The sequence below is a fragment of the Neolamprologus multifasciatus genome, chromosome 11 (assembly GCF_963576455.1).
Source record: "Neolamprologus multifasciatus chromosome 11, fNeoMul1.2, whole genome shotgun sequence".
NCBI lineage: Eukaryota > Metazoa > Chordata > Actinopteri > Cichliformes > Cichlidae > Neolamprologus > Neolamprologus multifasciatus.
Window position 1 is genome coordinate 15,010,327 of NC_140449.1, and position 21,764 is coordinate 15,032,090.

The window sequence follows — 21,764 nt, forward strand, 5'->3', positions numbered from 1 at the left end:
ACACACAGACACGATGTGTTACCTGGATGAGCGCCAGCGGCTTCTCTCGGCTGCGGATCAGCGCGGCTTCCTGCTGCTTCTCTTCCTCCACGATGGAAGCAAAGGTCACCAGGGAGGAGAGGGGAGGGCTGCCCACTGCACCCAGCACCCACGGCCTGAGGGGATAGATGGTTGACACACACACACGTTGGTATCAAGTGCTGCAACAAGAGTCTGAGTCAGTGGACAAAGGTTGAGTCAACCACTACTGACAAGCTCCGGTGTGTGAATGGCCACCTGTCCACCTGGCTTTAACAAGCCTCTGCCACTACTGCACAACAGTACTGAAGTTAAAATGCTTTGCTGAAGACTTTAACATGATTGCTGCACATGCTACTATAAAAACTCAAGCTACAACCCTTTCTGATCTCTGCTGCATTTGACACAGCACTCTTCCTAGGTGTGCTGTGTCAAATATCATGGTATTTATTTGGGTCTGGGTCAGGGGCACAGGGATGGATGGGAAGAGACAGAGGACATAGCGACATTCACAAGCCAGCCAGACAATAGACATAATCTCTCTGGGGTTTCCTGGGTCTGCCCCAGAGTCCTCTCCAAGTAGGATGTGCCTGGAACACCTGATCTAAAAGGGATTCAGGAGTTATATCCCTCAACCACCTCAGCTTGTTCATTTTAATGTAGAGGAGTGTCTGCTCTACTCTGAGCCACACCAAAATGACTGAGCTCCTCATCTCTGAGGGACAGCCTAGAAACCACTCAGAGGAACTTGTTTGTTCCTTCACTTGTATCTGCAATCCAGTTCTGTCACTACCCACACTTAGAGGCCATAGGTGAGGGTAAGAATGTAGACTCACCAGTGAGATGATAACTTGGCTCTGATGTTTGGCCCTCACTTTACCAAAACAGACTTGGTAAAGCGTCTTCATTACTGCAGACCACATCATCCGCAAAAGACGTTTTGCAAATTAAATTTCAAATTCCTAGTTCCACCTCTTTGCTGAAACTAGAAATTCTGTTCATAAAGATTTGAGCAGAATTGATGATGAGGGGCACAAACCACTGGAGTCTGACTTACTGCTGAAATTTAAAAATACCAGCATATTCTAATGCTGCCTTGTGTAATGCATTTATAGAGTAAAGCTGTGTCAGAGTTTGCAGTTCTCACTGCACTCTCCCACTCATTCAGTCCCCCCCCAATGTTATTCTGATAGACCAAGTTAATAGCTACATGTTTCATTACATTCAGCAGCTCAGTGGGGTTTCTGATAGCATGCAGCACACTGTTCAGTCTCTGTTAATCTTCCCTTGTCAAAGGAATGAAGGTAAGAACAGTCACAGGCTACATCCATTTACACACCGAGGACATACACAGCAACATTTTTTGGGATTTGTGTTCGCAAACACATTGTTTAGAGACTTTCACATTCAGCATCCTTTTTGACTCTAAAAATAGTAGAAAAACAGACTCCAAAACGTGACGGCTCACACATCAGTGTCCAAATGGATTAGCCTAAAAATAAAATGCAGACCTTGCTCCAACAGTATAAGAAAAGTCACACCGGTTACCATTTGTAAACATGAGGCGAGTTACTGCAACAGCAGAAAAAAAAAAGCTGTCAGAGGATTCAAAGTGTGCACAAAGGTTGACTGAAAGCTGACTTAAACCAGTTTCCTGTTGCTTATAGATGGTGTTTTTCCCTTGAAACACCATCTATATATAATATATTCACATTTCTAAATCCTCCTAAAATACTTGTACAACAACTTAGAGAAGAGGGTATAAATATATAATGTTTGTTAAAGAATACATCTATTCAACACAGTGGGTAAAATATGACCTGTCTCATACAAATGAGCTACCTTTAGAATGATTTGTGTGTGCTTTAAGTGATTTTGTTTTTAGTTTGTAGGTCGTTTATATAGTGGGTTGTTACAAATCCTGCCAAAAACACTCCATTATGGCGCACGCTAATGTCGTATGGAAAGAGGGGCCTCTGTTTGTGTGATCGTTCATCTGGACGAGAGACAACGCTGGAAATATTTCCACAAGACATAAGCAGAGGAAAAAATGTCTGACATTCAATCACAGCGCAGATTATAAAGGCATCTCTATTAAATCTGATTTGGGATGTGGAAACTGTGTCCCAGAAGGCAGACACAAGAGCGTGCACGGCTGCTTCCTGAGCCTTGAACTCGTGCGTGTCTGCTCATCCAAATACCCGGGCGACCCTGAAACCTGCTCCCGTTTCTGTGTGATCTGTTGTGACACGAGGGCTGCCCTTATCAATTCTGATTAACATCACTGGCTTCACTTGACTTACTTTCACAGCTGTTTAATATCTAGCAGTCGGCTTTTAACAGCATGAAGCATGGTCAAACATACAGCAGAGGAAGATGAAATCAGATAAGAGATGTGCTTACATACAGATAGACAAGATTAACTTGACTTTGCGGACCTGAAAGGAATTAAAAGCTGCAAAGGTGGCCAAACATAGAGGATTGCATTGCTTCCGCGCTACCCAACGTCAGAAAGAAGAGCACACCACTTACTACAGCTAGGAATATCTTCTGTGCATGCCGTGTTTATCCAGCTGTTGAGGAACATTGTAAAGGTCAGGGTGACTCAGTCAAGGGCAGGTCAACCCAGCAGCACTGGGTCATTCAGAGCCATTCACCTCACACAACAAAGAGCTTAATGCGTTTCTCAGGCTGTCAGCCTATCCAACTAGAGCACATCTTATCAGTGCCCTGGCACCAGTTAGCGTTACGGTTAGTTACAACTCACAGCTTTTATTTTTGTGTTTCCTGAACAATAAGTCTAAACAATCACTATCACTTCCTCTTTTATATGTCTTAGCTGCGAAACAGTGCCTGCTTGTGTTACGTATATACTCTCTTCCTGTTTTGGGGGCCAAGTTTGATATTCAGGCTGCAGAAATTAGAAGTAAAAATAATGGGAGATTATTGCTAAGACAATGGGTTATCTACAGGGCTGCAGACTGCTGGAAACAAAAACACAACAGCTGATACATGATGACACCTCAATAGTGCCTCCAAGTGGAAATCAGCAGCACAAGTCAGAAACACTTAATCTTACTGCAGCAGCAACCTATAATATGTTTTATGTAACAGATGAGGTACTCTTTGGCCATCTCAAAATATTTGGCACAGATTTGAGTCTCAATTCAAGACTATTTCTATCTCCTTAAAAAGAGAGGCTATTTTGGCTCTACCTCCAGTGTGTGGAAGAACCCCTTACTCCTGTGCGCTACACTTCGACTTCTGCTTACCCCGCGGGTCTCTCTGACTCGCTGCCTTCAGCACACTTGAATGTGACCCTTCTGGCAGCAGGTGCAGCAACGACGGGGGATCCCAGGGTGCTCTGGCCCCTTTGCGTTCCGGTTTGCCCTGCTCGGATCAAATGGTTCTCTTCCTCCTCCAGCAGAGCCCGAAATGAACACGAGGAGGGTGGGGACTGGACAGCTGTTGCCCTGCAGGTGGAAAGAAATCAGAGAAGGGAAGAAGAAGTTCACAATTAAAAGCAAAAGGTGGCTACCCTTTCTTTAGCTGCTGGTGCGTTTAAGACATTACATAGTGGCTCACAACTTTCTTCATCTTGTACCTTTTTGAGTAATTTAACCACAGATTCAGGTTTCAAAACTAAAAACTAAAATCATAGTGTAGGGTAGATCACAAGGCAAATGACTGTGGCACATATTATAACCTGTTTCAGAAACAGAATGCAAATTGATCATGTGTAAATGTCATATTGCTAGTATAGTTAGTGTTACCTAATCCAAACACAGCAACAAATAGCCACCACAAGTATTCTCCAAGCCTTTTAACTAAACACTGGATGTAACATAAGCCTTCTGCTGTCAAACCATCGACAAGCAGTCAAACGATCACAATGACGCATTTTCACTAAGCCAACTTTTACCTGTTGTACAATGTAAACAAATGTTTTTATTAATAAAGCAGATCTACTTTACAAATAGGAAATATAGAGCTTTTGTAGCTGTTTGCACTTGTATTAGCTGTAAACCTGCTTTGTGGCAGTTAAAAAAAAGAATATTTTCCTCGAAACAAACTTATCCAGTCAATCTAACATTAGCATTTTAGCTAAAAGGAGAAGGGAGACTTCCACTCTTGATATTTTCTACATGCTACACAATTTCACAAATACTTGTCCCATCCAGAGTAGGAATGTGTGGGCTCACTGACAAAATGCATTTTTTCTCTTTTGAGATTTCCTGAAATATATCAGGAACACAAAGGTATTCCATGACAGTAGCGGTATTCGTATTTGGGCTCACTCACCAGGCCTTTCCACTGCTTTTGGATGGAGTGGCTGTGGGGGTTGGTTTGGATGCTGTGGACTCCGCACTGGCCTCCTTGTTAGCCATGGCCAGCATCTTCCTCTGTTTCTGGGACAGTTTAGTGGAAAGAGGGGAGTGCTTAATGCTGGTGCTGACACTGTGGACAGGTTGGAAAATAAGCAGAGCTCAAGTAAGCAACAGTTCTCATTTCCAGACAGTGGATTAAGAACTGAAAGATACATGTGTAAAGTACAGATATTAGTCATTAATTAAACCCATCACTCCCTTCTATTGACTGGAATAAGTGGTATAAATCATTTTTTCATTGAGGATTTCTCAGTTAAACACTGTAGACCACCCGCCCACCTTCCAGGGCTTTTAGGAGTTGCTCCAAGAGTCTGCAGAGAGTTGGCTTCCATGTCCATGATGGTTCTCAGATCCAAGACTGGAGGTGCTCGAGCAGGACTGCAAATTGAAAAAACAGAGTCACACTTAATAAGAAAGATATACTGCTCAAATTTCAGTGGTTATTTATTTATCAGGGCTGAAAATGCTTCATTTCTGTTAACCACCCCCTCAACATAAAGTGGGTGGATATAAGGATAAAATGACATCCTCTCAAGATAGCCTTTGGTCAATCTTAAACCTGCATTTCTCAGCCGAGGAGACGTGGGAAAAACAAATTAATAAGACGATAAAAATGTTGATACATTTCAGACCATCAAAGTTACCCTACCAGGGAAGGACCTTTGGGATGGTTTGCGGAGCAGAGTTGGGTGGAGTTGGGAGGCAGTTCTTAATAGACGTTGGGGTGCTGGGTGGGGTCTTCAGCCTCTGGCTAAAAGTTTTCTCATCCTGCAGATAAAAAAAATAATAAAACTCACAAACACTTCAACTCTAACTTAACAGTGTTAAGTAGACCATCTTTGCAGTCTTGATTTTAATCTAGCAATTCATCTAATTATTTCACACTTCTAACTACACGCAATGTGCAACATATTAAAGATGTAAAATTAACCTCAGCTCTCTCATGGAAAACAGGTGACTGCATGTCTCTGGGACTGCCGACCCCCATGTAGCTGCCTTCAGAGTCTGATGTGAGGAGCTCCTGCAGAGACTCAGTCGAGTTCACCTTACCTGACTTCACCAGGCATAGGGAGACCACTGAGCAAAAAAAAAGCATGTGTTAGGTAACTTGTCATAAATTCAATAACAACAAGATCCAACATCACAAACATGCTGACAGCCACATACCAGCAGCAGGAGGGCTTTGGATGATATCAGAGAGAGTATAGCCCCCTGAGCTATCAGAGCGCCTCCTTGGTTTCTTCTTAGCCTTCATTTTAGCTTTTTTTAACAGGATTTCCCTGAAAAAGACAATGTGTGAAATTATTAGCAGATTATTGTTAGGATGACACACTGAAGACATTTAATAGACGTCTTTAAAGGTATCACAGATCATTTTAGCTATAAACCTTTAGAAATTAACATAGTGATACTGTGTCATATTTGACTGTACCTGCAAGAGTGATCCAATTCTGCTTCTGGTTTAGGGCTGAATGTGGAGTCCAAATCCTCATCCTCATACGTACTGAGGTCTGGTGCACCAGGATATGGGGTGATAACACGCTTCTGCATTGCTGGGATCTGAAATCAAATGGAGAAAAAGAAAGAAAAACTTATGAAAAACTCTATGCAATAGACAAATAAATCTAAGTATGGCTGTCTTAGAAAACATTACATCACCTACAGTTAATCAATGAATCAATCGACAAACATGTTTTCACAGTCTGCAGAGGCAGGAGAAACTCTCTACAGCTCAATCTCTACATTGTGTAGATCATTTTAAGATTTATGATCAGTGAAAGTCAGAACAACAGGATGATTTCTGTGACAAAAGACTGGAAATAAAAGGCAGATGTAGTGACATCACTTCAGACTAGGTGAAGCCCCACCCGTTGATAATAATGTACAAAATGAACTTTATGTTGTGTTCAGTGTAACTTTAACCTAGCAACTGAGCCCATAAAGTCATCAGGAAACTGTTTGAAGCCAAGAATTGCTCCCCTATAGGCTTTTATACAGCTGGATTTTTCTACAACTACAAGAGCTGCCCCCTGCTGTTCACTTTAAAGAATTATTTTATTTCACTGGGGGGAAAAAAAAGAAATAAAATTAAACAATGAGCATCCTTAAAAAGAAATTCTGACACAGACTGGGGTGTTTTTAATGGTGGAAGGGGATTCACCATCTTCCTGTAGGCTGCAGAAAGCTCCACCAACACTTCATCACTGAGAATATCCAGAGCTCTGAGGACACCAAAGTAACACAAAACAAAAACATATTGATTAGAAAACACTTCTCTGGTTTGCTCTGCTCTATGGATCCATATTTACATGCACACGTTCTACTAAACATATTCATGATCTTAAACACACCACTTTGAATCCAAAATGCTACACTGGCTTTAAGTTCTCACTTTGATTCCAGCAGAGCGGCCATGTTGAGCACAATGAACTGGAGGCAGGACAGTTTTAACTGTTCTGCATTGTACATGATGGCAAACTCCAGGAGTTCTGCAGCGTTCTTCAGAGTCACTGAGGGCAGAAAAGCAGCGGTTTGAAACGATGCAGCTGTGTGTGCTTATTGTTTTCATGAGTTCTATGTATGAAATTATTCAGAATCGAGATGACACGAGGACAATGTGAACTTAACTTTAAACAGATGCCCCAAGGCTAATGCTGAGAATTAGATACCCTCAAATGAAGGGGGCTACTAAACGAAAAAGAAAAGCGCAAGTGCAAGAAGTTATGTCACAAATTGGAGTAAGAGAACGTACGGTTCTCCGTGATGACGACCTCGCACATCTCCTTTAGCCGTGTGATGAGGAGCTGGTCAGCGACAACCAACACGTTGCAGACAAACTCTACATTCAGAGACTCTGGCAGGGAAAAGTGAGAGAACAGCATGATCAGTGTGGGGTTTTCCCCCACATTCATCTAAATTTGGAGAGCACATGACCATAAAAAACAATTCAAAATGTGTTTTCATTAGGAAAAAAAACCCCAACTTGTTAGGTTACCTTTAATCGTGGGAGACTCATCTGTGTAAATGTACTCGAGAATGACCTGCAGGATCTCTGAGCTGGTGGGCATCTCGAGTGCAGAACAAGACGTAGCCTGAAGGGTTGCGGGACAATATTATCAGAGTATCAGTACGAAACTGTGTGACTTTAGAGCTGTGACTGGTTTAAAAAAAAAAAAAAAAAATTATATATATCACAACAGAAGGATGGGGGACTTGGCATACCTCAATCCAGGGGTTACCGAGCATACTGTTGAAGTACTCTGCAGAAAGACAGAAACAAGAAAACAATTTAAGTACATTTTTCAAAAAAAAAAGGAAAAAGAAAAGTGTTTCTAATCAACACTAAAATTTGGCTACTCACGTGAAGCGAACATTTACATAAAATACAGGTTTCAATTTTGGTCAAACTGTCAAAAACATCTTACTAGGTTTTCTCAAGCGTACTTCTGGAGAATATTGTCCCCAAAAAGGACTAAAATAATTAAGGAAGAACTGGATGTGGAACTGCCTCGACTGCATTTGCAGAATTTTGGGTTGGGGGATTTATTTATATAGACAGCTGGTGTTGGGACAGAACATGGACCAATATTAAGTACCCTAGGAATGTCAGACTACCTTTGCATGCTCTCTTACAGGCAAAAGGAAGGAAAACCAATTGTGCCACAAAAGGTAATGAGTTACTTTCTTAAGCAGTTAGCCTTTTTAGAATTAAATGGTGCAAATGATATGTTATGCCATACACAGTTGTGCAAAACAAAATGAAGTTACAGTTTTTATTGATTTGAATGACTCGATGGCATGCTACCTGATTCATCTTACCTAGTCTGGCACAGAGGACACTTTTATGACAAGAAAACTCTTTCCCATCTTCAGATTTCAGAGTGACATCACAAAGATAAGAGCTGCACAGACATAGAAAGAACAAAATATACAAACAGTTAAGTTGTGTCTGACAAGTTTGCAGTTTATTCAGTAACTAAAGCTGATTATAGACACACATACGTACCATTTCTTCTGGTAGAATTTTGGTTTGTTGCCTGTTTTCTTGTTTGTAACATTAATTTTTCCATTTTCGTATTTGACACCATCCAGTCTGTGCAAAAATTTTAAAAAAAATGGATGAAAACAAAGGTCACGAAATCTGTATTGCCCTTGAGCTTAAAGTGCGCTCGGCTTCTCACCGTGCTGACAGGCTGCCCAGGCCGAGTTTTTTTGCAACACCCTGTAAGGTTTTCACTGGGTTGGCACCTCCCTCGTTGGCTCCGGCCTTGTCACCTTTGCTTCCTTTCCCCTTTTTGCCAGGCTTGGAGCCTTTGCCCTTGGCCTTGTCACTGTTGCCTTTGGCTACAGGTGGAAGGGAACGGTACACCTCGAGGGCTGAACGACCACTCAGACCCAAGTCCTGCAGGCTACTGATAAGCCTGCCCTCCTCTGAATCCTGACCAAGGCAATGGACACAGCAGAAGACAGTCTTCATAAATTAACACAGCCGAGTCAGAGCTAACAGACCTCCCAGGTCAATGAAAATGAAATTATTGTGGAGTTAAAAATTGATGTAGCGTAAAGAAAAAGCTACATTACAGTACAGCTTAATCAAGCACATATGATTTTCCTTTTTTTCCCCCTCACCTGGTTTGGGACTATAATGACCCCCGACACTCTCGGCCTCGCTCCGTGTACCAGCAGCTCACAAGAGTCTGTGTAGATGAAGTGAAGAGCGTATTCCATCATGTCCGGTGGGATTTTTTCCAGAATGAGCAAATCGCACCCCACGGCATCTTCGCTCTTCCTCACTTCCTTATCGAGCTCCTCATCAACCCCACAGTGCTCAGACATGAACTGCTTCCGGAAGAACTCGGACCTCATGGACAGAATGTACTTGTGAGCCGGAAAAGTGCGATCGCCAGCCTGAAGCGTTACATCGTGGATGCTGTCCATTTCGTCCGCCTCATCCAGAAGGCTCCCGAAGTGCTGGGACAAGGATGACGGAGAAATGCTGGGAACCTCGTACAGGCTGGAGTACATATACACAGGGAACATACATTACAAACACACTCACACACACAAAAACCCAACTGGATTTTATCTTTCAAATCCAGTTTAATCAGAAATTATATAACATAGCTTTTGAATAACAAGGGAAGAATAATAGCAAGTAGCTTGACCCTTAAAGAAACAAGAATCTTCCCAGCTGACTCCTAATAAAGCAATGAATGTAATGAGCAGAGAGGAGATCTAAAAATAAAAAACAAGGCACAAGCTGCTCAGAGAAACAGTCCACTCTCCTGATTCATGCCTAAGCAACTGCAGTGTGAATCCTAAACACATCATTTAGTGACCTTTTTAAGTATTAAGGGGGAGGGGGGGACTTTAAAGTACCTCTTTTTAAGTATTTAACATTTAAGGTTTTACCAAAGTGTGGATAGTTATAACCATGTTTTTTACTGCGGATGGAAGAACTTATTACACTACTGAATATTATTAATAAAGATCAGAATATTAAACCTCTTCTTTTTACTTAAGTTTAGATATCATACTTCATAGACATAAAGAACTAAGATTTTAAGACTTTACTTCTTCATGTCAGTTGTTCCTTAGGTGTTAGTCATTTCATTATCTACGCCTTGTTCACAGAGGCTGCTTTCCTTCTCAAGCTTGACGTGGATAACCGATCCAAGAGTGGCTCTCTAGGCAATAAGAATTGAATTTTATCCCAACACATGAAAATGTTTAAGATAAAACTACCTTACAATCATTCTGGACAGTGTACCTTCTGGTGCTGCATTGTTACCTTCATACTGGGAAGCAATCTGTGCTCACTGGCACACATAAAAAACTTTTTCATGGCCATTTCACCTACAGTGGGTTACCTAACAGAGATGTATAAACTATTGCATGTGTGGGCTGCTGGATTAGGCAATTTTTTAGGTTTGCCTAATATTTTATATTTATATAATATTTTATATAGTATTTTGTCGTTTTTGTACACGACATTTATTTTTTCTAATCCATCTCTAATTCACTTTTTCTTCCTGACCTTTTACTCCTGTAACAACTGTATTTTCCCAGCGTGGGATGAGCAAAGTCTCTATCTACAGCTCTACTAAAGTGTCCGTCCCTTATTGTAGTGCCTTTTCTGCACTTGAGGGTATGTGTACCTTGTTTTTGGGTCAGCCTGGAGAACTCCAAAATTCCGGCCCTTTGAGTCCATGGTAATGCTGACAGCTCTGTGGACATAGGGGAGTTTCTCCAGGCGGATTCGTTCATACAGTGTCCCAACATCCGAGTGGCCACACACCTCCACACTGCCCTCTGTAACAAAGAAGGAGAACATTTACCACATATAGTAAAAATCCATTTCCATTCTTCCATTCATCAAGGCACTCCTCTTAACTTTCATTGAAATGTATTTTATAGATATGGCACAATATAACAAAGTCTAATCCCAGCACGGATAAAAAGTGTGGAGGAAAAAAAAATTTAAAAAAAATTGCCAACACACCTTTCTCCCTCCTAAATTCCTCACCTTTCTTTTCCCCGCACTTCTTATATTCTCCAGCCCACACACCACTAAAGCCCTCTCCATCCTGAGTCACAAACATCATGCTGTTCTTGCTGAGAGCGATGTCCGCCACGAAGACTTGACGCGCATACGCCCACCGGCACTGTCTCACCGAGCTGCCAGTGGAACGCCAGCAAAACACCTGACAGAGACAAGAGAAAAACTAGTCTTACTCACCATTTTTATCTATAGGCTGTCACACAGGTAAGGCAGATTTTGGATTGTGTAACTGTGTAGCATAGGTTAGATAAGAATAGGAAAAGTAAAGTGATGATAAAAATAACAGGATGTATTTCTTTCCATGTACCAGGATTAAATAAGTGAAGCACAAGTGAACTACAGCTTTACTGTTGTACATCCCTCTTCTGTTGAAGATACAGGAACTAAATGGTGCTTGTCTTGTGGTTTTTAAAGCACCTCTAAAGTAGAACAAAAAGCACAGCGCTGCATAACAGTGCACTTACCCTCCCAGCTGTATCCAGCGCCAGAATGACCACCTTTTCCGCTCCTCCCTCGTTCAAGATCTGTGGAGCTACTCGATGGTCCAGACTCCCCCCACTGACCAGGACCTTCCTGATGTTGAGCTGCCTGTAAGAGACCCATCAAAATCAATAATCGGAAAAGAAAGAAGAGCAGGAATGTATTTACAAATACATACATTTGTATGTACGACACTAAACTACAGAACTCACAGAATAGACAACTATTTCCAATCTAGGGGGATGATATTTAATACAATAAAATCAAACTTCTAATAAAGCTGTTCTCAAATATTTTTTGTCAGACACAGAGCAGTGCCTGAAATGCAGTTCATTAAGACTACATGTTAAACAAGCAGCAACTTCTGAGCTGCAGTGAAAGAGACTTATATTTATAGATAAAACAATCGCTTGAAAACAAAAGAAATGAGAAAATTGCTGTGCTTGTAAAAAAAATCTTCACATCTGGCTCTAACATAATGACAGATAAAAGCTCTGTGTTTTTTGCCAGAGTATGAGCAATTTTCAGTAGAAAAATATGAGAAGGTTGGAGCAAATTGAAGACTGTCCATTAGTTATTTGATTCCAGATGGTATTGTTCCAAATTAATCAAATTAAAAGATTAGCCATTTAACATAGCTTAATTCATAGCTATTTATTGATTCGGGTATAGGATTATGGTCTAGTCTAACACAATAAAAATATGGCAATGTGAAACCTTTGAGTCTCTCATAGTAATGAACCGACAGAAAATTATCAGCCGATTCTGCAGCTACGCTTGGCTTTGCTACGAAGATAAATTTAACCCTTTAGCCAGCCAATTTTAACCCATTTTTTCCAACTTTTGTTTAGCTTTTGTGAGTATAAGCACAGAAACACAGTTTCCACTGCCAAACTGAGTATATCATCTAGCAATCAGGAGTCAGTGGAAACAACAGCGGCGAACAAAACCAAAGCTAAAGGAGACTGAATACTAGATGCAAGCTTGCCAAATAGCCAGACAGATGACTCAGAATAAGTTACTGCTCAATGTGTAAATGATTAATTATTTGATCACAACACCAATCTAAATGGGGATCATGATAATGTTGAGCTACTTTCTGTTTCTGCTGCCCCCACATGGCCCAAATATACATTTTTGCAGGTTTAAGAGCGCTAAACCTTAAGGTTGGCACGATGTCCTACTGATTTATTCACCTTGAAGCCATCTTCTTGCATTGGTAGTCAGCTAAGAGGTACACATCCCCCTTCTCGGTCACAACTACCGTTGCGCCATCACTAGCTGCTGCCATAGATATGGCTACATCCTTGTGGTGCAGAGCTGACACCTGCCGGGGGGCTGTTACGCACTTTTCTCCATTTGGATCCAGCAAGTAACCTGGAAAAGAGGACAAAACATACCAGAAAGGAAGTGATTATTAAAGAGTTTTTTCGAAACATGGAATGATTTTATTTTATTTTTTAAATCTCCTTATTGTCTTTTTTTTTTTTTACCTTATTAATGGCATTTTACAAAAATAAAACGTCTCTCCTACTATAACTAATCTGAAAACTGTGCAAAGCTACTTTTGCAATACAATCATTATTCATTAATTTGTGCTAAATATACTGCCTCTGTTCTCTGGCATGGTCACACATGACCCCATGCTGTGTGTTTCATCTTAAACTGACTGATCTAAACTGTTAAATCATATCATGTATCTGAAAAGTGTTTATTTTTTTTATTTTGTGGTAATATTTTGGCTGACTTTAAGGATGAGGACTTACCCAGCTGGCCTCCATTGAGTCCCATTGTATAGACAGCCTCCCTGGTCCACAGCACTGTGTGGAACCTTCCTGCTGCAACTCCAATCACAGTCCTACCTTTGAGCATCTTGGAGAAAACCTTTATGAAAAGCAAATCATTACATCATAAAAAAAAAAAAAAAAAAACAAAAACAGATAACATCAATTCATAAGGTCATTTTATATACTAATAATGACCAAATTAATTAAAGGTAAGCCAAAGCTTTATGGATTCACTGCAAAACATCAGCAGCTCCCACTGCTACCTCCTACCTGTTTAGGTACAAATGCAGAGGCGGGAGGAGGAACTAGGCCCAGCTGGTGGAATGTGTTGAGACCAAACGTATAAACATAGCCTTCCTCTGTCAGGACCACTGTGTGGTCTTTAGCTGCTGCCACCTGGGAGCAGTGATGGGACATCAGGCCTTCTACCATCCCAGGAACCTGAAAAAAAGCAAAAAAAGGAATGAGACAAAAGAAATATAGCCAAAAATATAAAACAAGATAAAGAGAGAGAAACAGAGGGTTTAATAACTGTTTCCAAGCCCATCTGAAGTACACAAAAGAAGTGTTAAATTCGTATCAGCAGAAGGCTGATACCACAGCTCTACATTTCATTGGTTAAACCATTAAAAGCTCAGAAAACAAATGAGACTGTGCATTTAGCGTAACAGACTTAAGATCCCAACTACACAGATATACGGTTTAGAAATGTCTTTAAGTTACAGATGTGATACAAGCACCTCTCTCACTTACCATCCCCGTCTCTAAGTCCCACAGACAACCATAATCCTCTAGTGAACACAATTATTGTACTTCCTGTGGCTTTATTGAACACACATTTTTCAGCATGTACTGAAAAGTGTCAACTGAACAAAGTAAGTGAACCTTTGTGCTGACAGCTTTTAAAAATCTCCTTAAAATATGTGTTTGAATCAAGGAGATATTGAGCGCCCCTCCAGTTTGGCAACTGACAAAATCTGCTTTTCTACAGAAAAGAAAGAAAAAAAAAAGTTGGTGGGAATAATCACGTCACTAGGGTGATGTGGACACCCAAGATTGTGAACTCGAGGACGAAGTGGAGTGACAAAAATAACCCATCAGCCTTTTACGGCTGAAGAGTAAAAATAGAGGATTTTCAAGACTGTAGATGCTCACAAGATCAAACAACAATGTGATGTATGAAGTTAAGTTTTGTTAAGCTTTGTGCATTAAATCTCATGATTAATATTTAATTCTGCAGGATTAATCTCTTGTTTTATTTTTAAAAATGCTACATTTTACTGACATTTTTGCATTATTTATATTTTTTTTTAATCACCATTTTATAATCATCATTATCATCTAAAAGCATTTCTTTTTTTTTTTTTTTTTTCTTTTTTTTTTTTTTTCTTTTTCTTTTTCTAAAAGCATTTCTGACTGGAGGAGGCACTCATCATCATTGTATGGATGCATCCATACAAAATGATCCATCATTGGATCATTTTGTATGGAAAGGAAAAAAAAGTCATATGACCCCTTTTTCATGTGAGCACACATGGAGACCAAAGCAGAAAGCTTGGCTTACCAGAGAAAGCTGGTAACCACCGTTATGATACCCGTTATCTACAACTGAGGTTTAAAGTTTTCCCAAGCCAGCTAGCACAAAGAAAACCTGGCTGTTTTGAACTTCATTTATAATACATTAAAATAGATTGTGTTTGTCTATAATTATGATTTAAATGAATATCAAATCCAGATCAAGTTTCAAGACCACTTTTTTTAAACCTAAATTTTCTGTAACTGAAGCAATAAAATGCACAAGCACATGATTATGATGATAATGCATTGATATATTTGTTCATTAAAGAGGAAGGAATTCTTCATTTCGTTTTAAATATATGGGGGATTTTGACATGATGCCCAGATCTCACCAGATAAGTCTGTTCATCTCCATGGCCAAGTCTGCCTCCCTGTCCATGCCCGCAGGTGAACACCTGGCCTTTCTGAGACAAGAACACAGAGTGGAACTTGCACAGCACCACCTGCAGAAAGAAGAAACAAACTGTGGTAATTGTGGTATCCCCTTGTTGCTTTCAGTTTTAATAGCCTGCATATCCCACTACAGGAAAATTACGAGGTGCTTGGTTGTGCTGATTAATGCTCTTGTCATTATAATTTTGACCTCACGTCCGAGGCTGCAATGCATCTCTTTCCATGTCCCTGGGCCAACCCTTCTTGTAGCGATAGTAAAACACTACGGCAATAAAAGGCCAGGGCACAGGTGGAAAAGCAAACATCATTACTAATACATCGCTCCCCTCAAGCCTTCAATAGAGCACAGGGATGTCTCCTGAAGTATCGCATTGATGTGGACATCCACACACATGCGTACACATGAGTGTAGCTCATTTAATTAAAAACATGTCATTGTGGAATTAATATTTAACCTCTGGCACCTGCTGGATTGGACTAGGAAGACAAAGACTACACTGAGTCTCACTGGGTCATGAAATGGTCATGAAATCAGATCCACCTGTCCTCAACTAGCTTTATGAAATGACTCCTGCAGGTTAGAGGGAAAAAAAGAAAAAGAACAACCCTCACACTTTCAGCTGTAAACAGCAATTACACAACATTAGGCACAGATAAATTTTTAGTCAACAGATAAACAGAAAGTGAAAATATAGCAAACGCAGTCTTATCTTATTCCGACACCCATTGGGTACACAGGCCACTGGGGGTAATTGAACTGGTTCCAGGAGCTATATTAATCACACTAAGAGCCTAGACATGACAAACGCATGAAATTGTAGCCTGGCTTGGCACAGTTTAGCTAGCAGGGGTTAACAATGTACAGACCAGCTCCACTAAGTCACAAATGAAGGTTGTACAAGAGACGGCAGACCACGCCTGATGATACAGAAACAATGTGCTGTATTAGACTCAAATAACATTACTGATCCAGCCACCTCCTAGATGAACCGGGAAATGAGGCCATGACTCACTATAATATGCCAAATTATATTATGTAATATGCTTTAATGTATAACTTAATACATTTATCGCAGGTACAGTTTGAAGCTCTCCAGCATAAGCATTATTGCAGCTGCTGTGGACTAAATGGTACTGGACAGCTGAAAGGGGAAAGAAAAAGAAACATTCTGCAAATTTTCATGTGCCCTGAGGAGAAGGTGGTGTAATACAGGGCTCTGGGGATAGGAGTGTTTTACTGGTTTTACCCAAGTGATGTGGCTTATCTGAAACACCCCTGTGCACAGGCTTTTTTCTTCTTTTTTTTTAAATTTAATGTAATATCTTGGTACTCAGTCAAAACACGGAGCTATTACAGCATTCCTGGTGCTACAGGGATACACATGAGTTGGGTTTTCAGGGTGTGAGGTAGAAAAACACTTCCCCACTCCCTTGAGAGATGTTAAGACAGCAATGCGTGGTTAGCCTACCTGCTTGATGTAAACTCCAGTCCTGGCAAAGACATCGACAAGCTCAGGGTGCTGTCGGCTCTCCTGATTGCCATGACCGAGGCTGAAATTTGTATTGTTTCCCCACGTGTAAACTTCAGTTGGGTCTAAGGTGAAGAAAGAAACACTATTTAAAAAAAGAAAAAGAAAGAAAAGCCAAAACACTGTCTCCACCTAATGTTCAATTTAACTACAGAGGCCTGTAGTGCAAAACTGGATTTGGGGTTCAGTGAGACGCCACATATGCTGCAAACCTAGCCTGCTCTTGACAGGCGGTCTAGGTTTGCAGCCTGCCGGTCGAGAGCAGTCCTAGGCTGCTCTGGACTGCTCTGTTCCACAAAGGAGATCAACGCATACCAAACAACCACCTGCTGACCAATCCATTCCCTGGAAAATAACATAACTATTCCTAGAAAAGCCTGGAAACCTACTACATACACACTGAGGTCCACAATGCGCAGGTAGGAACTTTTGCAGACTACCTAAAGTTTAGTCCTTCTTTGCAGAATATGAATAAGACTTTTTTTTTTTAACTGTTTAAAACATTTTATAAGCCTCAATATAGCAATATGATACTAAAGTGGAGAATTTTAGCTCTTGACTTGGTGATTTTGAATCAAATCGAGCACACTAAACATGGTTACTGGTTTAAATTTCGTTTTTGTAGTTTGCCATCACCAGTGTGTGAATGTATGTGTGAATGGATGGATGACTGAATGTGTAAAGTGCTTTGGGGTCCTTAGGGACTAGTAAAGCGCTATACAAATACAGACCGTTTACCATTTTTATATTTATTCTTTATTTGTTTTCAGACCTTTTAAACACCGCAGGGGCTTCAGCTGCAAGAATAACACAAACACGTCACACAACACAGACTGTTTAACAGAATACGCAATTGTAATTATATGTCTGAATCACCTGTGTTCCAGTGATACAGCTATGATAATGACAAGTCTGTTGCCTGACACAGTGAGCTTTTCTGGTCTCACTGAGCAAAGCTCAGAGTGCACTTAAACACATTTACAGAGCTTTTCAACACTGAACTACTCTGCAGCACTTTGCCTATCACACACACTCGCATTTTGCTTATTTGACTGCACCAGCTGTGTTGCTTTCAGCAGGTGGTTGTATTTTTGTACTATTACAATCTGATCATCATAAAATAGACTGCTCGGTTGCCATCGGACCTGTCCCTATTTGTGGTTAGTCATATGCTGCCAACACAGCCTCTTCAATGTGAGCTACATTTGACTGATCCATCCGATAACCACTTACCTATTACCAGTGATATGATAAGGGAAGGCAGAAAAGACAAAGATATCACATATATATTGAATCGTAGTATAGGCCCAAGCTTTGTTCTTTTTTGAACAAGCGAAGTGACATATCTCCAAAACAAAACCAAAGCATTAAAAGCAGCGTCTGAGGGGGTCGGCTTTTCTTACCAGTGTTTCTAAACAAGACATGTGATGGGCGGTCCTTCATGGTCAAGTCCAGGACTGAAAGACCCTCCTTGTCTTGGGTGGAGAGAAGTCCCCCATGCTGCAATACAAAATTTAAATGTAGGTCAAAGTTTGAGTCTCTTCAGAATAATGTTTGTCATTTTACAGTACTGAAAGCTTTGATTGGACTGTTTCTTCTTCGTAATAATTTAATAGACACAGTGGTAAATTTTAATGGCACTCCATCAACACACACCTTGACCAGTGATATGAGACAGTGGATCTGTCCATAGAAGGCGCTGCGGTGCAGAGCGGTCCAGCCGGACTCCTTATCCTTAAGCATAAGGTCAGCACTTTTGATTTCCAGCAGCCACTCCAGCAGGGACTTCTTACCCAGTGAGGCTGCCAGGTGCAGGGCTGTACGACCGAAGGCATCCCGCAAAGTGGCCGCATTGTGGCAGTGTGAAGTCAGGAAAGCCCGGAGCTGCCCCTCAGAGCCGCTTGTTAGTGCAGCAACCACCTGGTCTGCATGCTGCTGTGAGCGGCATTTGGGGGTGCAGTCCAGCGGTGCCTGACTCATCCTGACCTCTGACAAATCTTCACAGTGAAGCCCTTCTCCTCTTGGCAAAGACCTTCTGCCAGCCCACCACCAATAATGGCAAACACACTCAAAAACAATGTAATGTGTGGCAACAAACAAGAGAAACACTGTCAAAAAAAAAAAAAAATCGGGAAAAAAAATAGGACAAAAATAAAACAGCCGAGGTAGATTGGAGTGCTAGAATTGTGCTTGTGTTGAGGTTCCACCGCACCCTAGCGACTCCAGAGCTCTGCGTGACTCGTTTCAGTCCACCATTTCGACCAAGGACCGCACACAAGGCTGGGTGCTCGCAGTGTACAATGGCATCAGGACTTTAATAAATAGAAAACTTCTTTATGAATTTATACAAAAGAAATTGTACAACATCTGCAAAAATAGTCTTCCCTCTAATTATGTACAAAAGGCAACAACACCAGCCCTCTGACCTTCTCCTCCTGCAGTCCCAACCATCAAACCTGAGGGGAAAGGCCACCTTCCCCCCCAAATTTTCACACCTCTTTTTCACAACTCCATAATTGTAGAGTGTACCTAAAGGAGAAAGTTGAAGCACACATTAGTGACATAACAGGGTCCTCATTTTGATTACATGTAATCACGTGTGCAATAGTCAAATACAAAGGTGTAAACTTCAGAACAAGTCTGCCCTAAAATCAGTCTGAAGTAGCTCGAGTCAGCTGAGTTTACAAGGTTTAATGTTGACTAATCACCACGATTATGTAACAGGCTAACTTAGCTTAGCTTAATGTTAACTGCTGTTATTGTCCACTCACCATTTGGTCTCGCTAATGGTCAGCTAAAACACCCTTGATGTTAAGGCCTAGTGGCCCCATTTCTTTAATAGAAACAGTCGTAACTCCTTTATTGCTTATCTAACTTGCTGCAGAAGCAGGCTGTGCACAGCAGCTACTTCACCCAGTAATATTAGCTCATCCTGCCTAACAGGGTACTGCAACATAGATAATTTCAAAGCGGGATAAACGCACCGATTTGGACATGTTTGAAAATCAGCCCAGTATAGTTAATTAAAGACAGTTACCTAATACTACTTTGATAGCTCGCTTAGCTGACACATCATCGCAAGCTAACGTTAGCAAGGAAATGACCGTCGGGGTATTTCTTACCTTCCGCTAGTGAAAGAAAAAAGAGGACATGGAGAAAGTAGCATCAACGACGTAAATCCACTGTGTCATTACTACAAATGGAAAACGCAATGTATTTTTTCGCCGGTACGAATTTTGGACAGGTATGAGCCCCTGCAGGTTAGGTAAGAGAGCTTGCATCAATGTCAAGACTTCTGATTGGCCACGGCTCCTGCATCCTGATGTCCTATTGGCGGATTTCTGGGGCGGTCAGTTGAGTTCACAGTGTGTTGTCGCTCTGTGGGTGATGTCATAGGATGCGATTTTGACATTTAGTTTCCTATACCAAGATTATTCTGGTTAACTAACACTAAATGAAAAACTAAAACTGCATAATTTTTTTTTTAGTTAACTACAATAAAAATAAAATATTCTGGGGGGAAAATAAAGCTAACTGAAACGATTTTGTGACCTCAAAATGAACTAAAATAAAATAAAATAATATAGAGGAAAACCTTAGTTTTAGTATTTCTTAGTTTGATGAAAATAAAATAAATAATAATAACTATTATTATTATTATTATTATTATTATCATAGTTACAGTTTGGCTGATGACTCTGTGTGTCTACAAGACTGTTAAAATTTTTAAAAAGTTCAAAAAGTAAACTGAAACAAGAAAACCCAGTATGGAACCAAACTAAAACTAAACTTAATTAAAAACAAAAAGTCAAAATGAAATAAAAACAGAAACTGATCAGAAAATACAGAACTATAATAACTGTGCCTTGTACATATGTTAATGAATAATAACATAATAAAAACAAAAAATGAAAACATACATACCATAAATATTAAATCTTAACAAGCTTGCAGATTAATCAAGAGAAAAGACAATAATAAGTGTTCCATAGAAGCAAGAATTCATCATTGAATATTTTTTAAATGACTAATGCTATTCACACTTAAATATAAACTTTGAGGATAAACTAATAGGATAGAAAAGGTTTTAAAAACCATCTCTGATAATTGTTTTGTTTCTTCAACAGTGAATGAAAACTTATGTGATGATCAACATTTTGAGTTTACCACATTTAGCGTTAATATAACAAGAAGATGTAAAGTTTGTAGGTTCTCCAGAAAAGCATCATGTAGTTAGATATTCAGAATCCAGGTTTCATGGAATTACACAGATGATTGGCATATTGGCCAGGACTATGAATAGCAGAGGGTCAAAGGAGGGTAAAGCTAAGATTACGCTTAGATACACACTAGGGGTTGCTCCTAAATATGCCATATTAATGAGCACTCCCTCCCTCACCGTTCAAGCTTATGACTCTTGTTCAGTTGCCCAGACGATGCTTCTACTACAAGGCCCCAGTCAGGTACAATTACAGCCAAACAGTTATGCCGTAATTAATGGGGATCAAAAGCATGTTTAGAAATTACACATATAGTACTATATTAATACACAATATCCAGGCACTTTTTGTGTTTTCTTTATTGTTATTTAATTGAGTATTTTGCTGACATGTAATAAATCTTCACGGTGTTCCTTGTTTATCTTCATAGATGGTTAAAAGAAATAGTAAAGCACTCGAATCATAAAAAGTTTTTTTTGGCTTTTCAGTCCCTTTAGGCTAGATGTGTTTTTTTTTTCCCCATGGAGACTATGTGTAATCGAATGTGCGGTTTGTGCTGAACTGCACTGCAGGATTCCAACCACACACAATCCCCCCCCCCCCCCCCCCCCCCCCCCCAAAAAAAAAAAAAAAAACAACAAAAAAAAACAAAGCCACTCCTATACACTAACAAGTGGTTATGGTTCAGTGGGATGATTTTATGTAAAGTGGAACATTTAAGATTTATCATGTAAGCAAACTTTCCCCAGTTTGAGACAGGAGGAGACACACAAACCCAGACTCAGGAGGAGACAAGCTGGTGTATTCCC

The 21,764-nt window shown here is 40.4% G+C and overlaps 1 protein-coding gene across 2 annotated transcripts in view; it reads right to left on the minus strand.

Annotated features, from left to right (window-relative positions):
• The window catches only part of ibtk (inhibitor of Bruton agammaglobulinemia tyrosine kinase), a 21,618-nt gene extending 1,573 nt beyond the window's left edge, over nucleotides 1-20,045 (minus strand). Inside the window, exons 1-29 of one of the 2 annotated variants that reach the window (XM_085177570.1) lie at nucleotides 19,858-20,045; nucleotides 19,162-19,264; nucleotides 18,392-18,770; nucleotides 18,139-18,235; nucleotides 16,676-16,800; nucleotides 15,146-15,256; nucleotides 13,506-13,676; nucleotides 13,215-13,332; nucleotides 12,645-12,825; nucleotides 11,433-11,556; nucleotides 10,933-11,110; nucleotides 10,565-10,718; nucleotides 9,036-9,420; nucleotides 8,588-8,844; nucleotides 8,413-8,499; nucleotides 8,226-8,308; nucleotides 7,629-7,666; nucleotides 7,402-7,498; nucleotides 7,159-7,260; nucleotides 6,799-6,916; nucleotides 6,568-6,628; nucleotides 5,839-5,966; nucleotides 5,574-5,686; nucleotides 5,338-5,483; nucleotides 5,056-5,174; nucleotides 4,686-4,784; nucleotides 4,321-4,476; nucleotides 3,291-3,491; nucleotides 23-155 (exon numbers count right to left, since the gene is read on the minus strand). In XM_085177570.1, the coding sequence (XP_085033696.1) occupies nucleotides 23-155; nucleotides 3,291-3,491; nucleotides 4,321-4,476; nucleotides 4,686-4,784; nucleotides 5,056-5,174; nucleotides 5,338-5,483; nucleotides 5,574-5,686; nucleotides 5,839-5,966; nucleotides 6,568-6,628; nucleotides 6,799-6,916; nucleotides 7,159-7,260; nucleotides 7,402-7,498; nucleotides 7,629-7,666; nucleotides 8,226-8,308; nucleotides 8,413-8,499; nucleotides 8,588-8,844; nucleotides 9,036-9,420; nucleotides 10,565-10,718; nucleotides 10,933-11,110; nucleotides 11,433-11,556; nucleotides 12,645-12,825; nucleotides 13,215-13,332; nucleotides 13,506-13,676; nucleotides 15,146-15,256; nucleotides 16,676-16,800; nucleotides 18,139-18,235; nucleotides 18,392-18,715 (3,906 nt within the window). In that variant the 5' untranslated portion in view covers nucleotides 18,716-18,770; nucleotides 19,162-19,264; nucleotides 19,858-20,045. Of the gene's footprint in view, nucleotides 1-22; nucleotides 156-3,290; nucleotides 3,492-4,320; nucleotides 4,477-4,685; nucleotides 4,785-5,055; nucleotides 5,175-5,337; nucleotides 5,484-5,573; nucleotides 5,687-5,838; nucleotides 5,967-6,567; nucleotides 6,629-6,798; nucleotides 6,917-7,158; nucleotides 7,261-7,401; nucleotides 7,499-7,628; nucleotides 7,667-8,225; nucleotides 8,309-8,412; nucleotides 8,500-8,587; nucleotides 8,845-9,035; nucleotides 9,421-10,564; nucleotides 10,719-10,932; nucleotides 11,111-11,432; nucleotides 11,557-12,644; nucleotides 12,826-13,214; nucleotides 13,333-13,505; nucleotides 13,677-15,145; nucleotides 15,257-16,675; nucleotides 16,801-18,138; nucleotides 18,236-18,391; nucleotides 19,265-19,857 lie in introns of both variants that reach the window. The other variant, XM_085177569.1, reaches the window with a different exon arrangement.
• Between the last annotated feature and the right edge of the window lie 1,719 nt (nucleotides 20,046-21,764).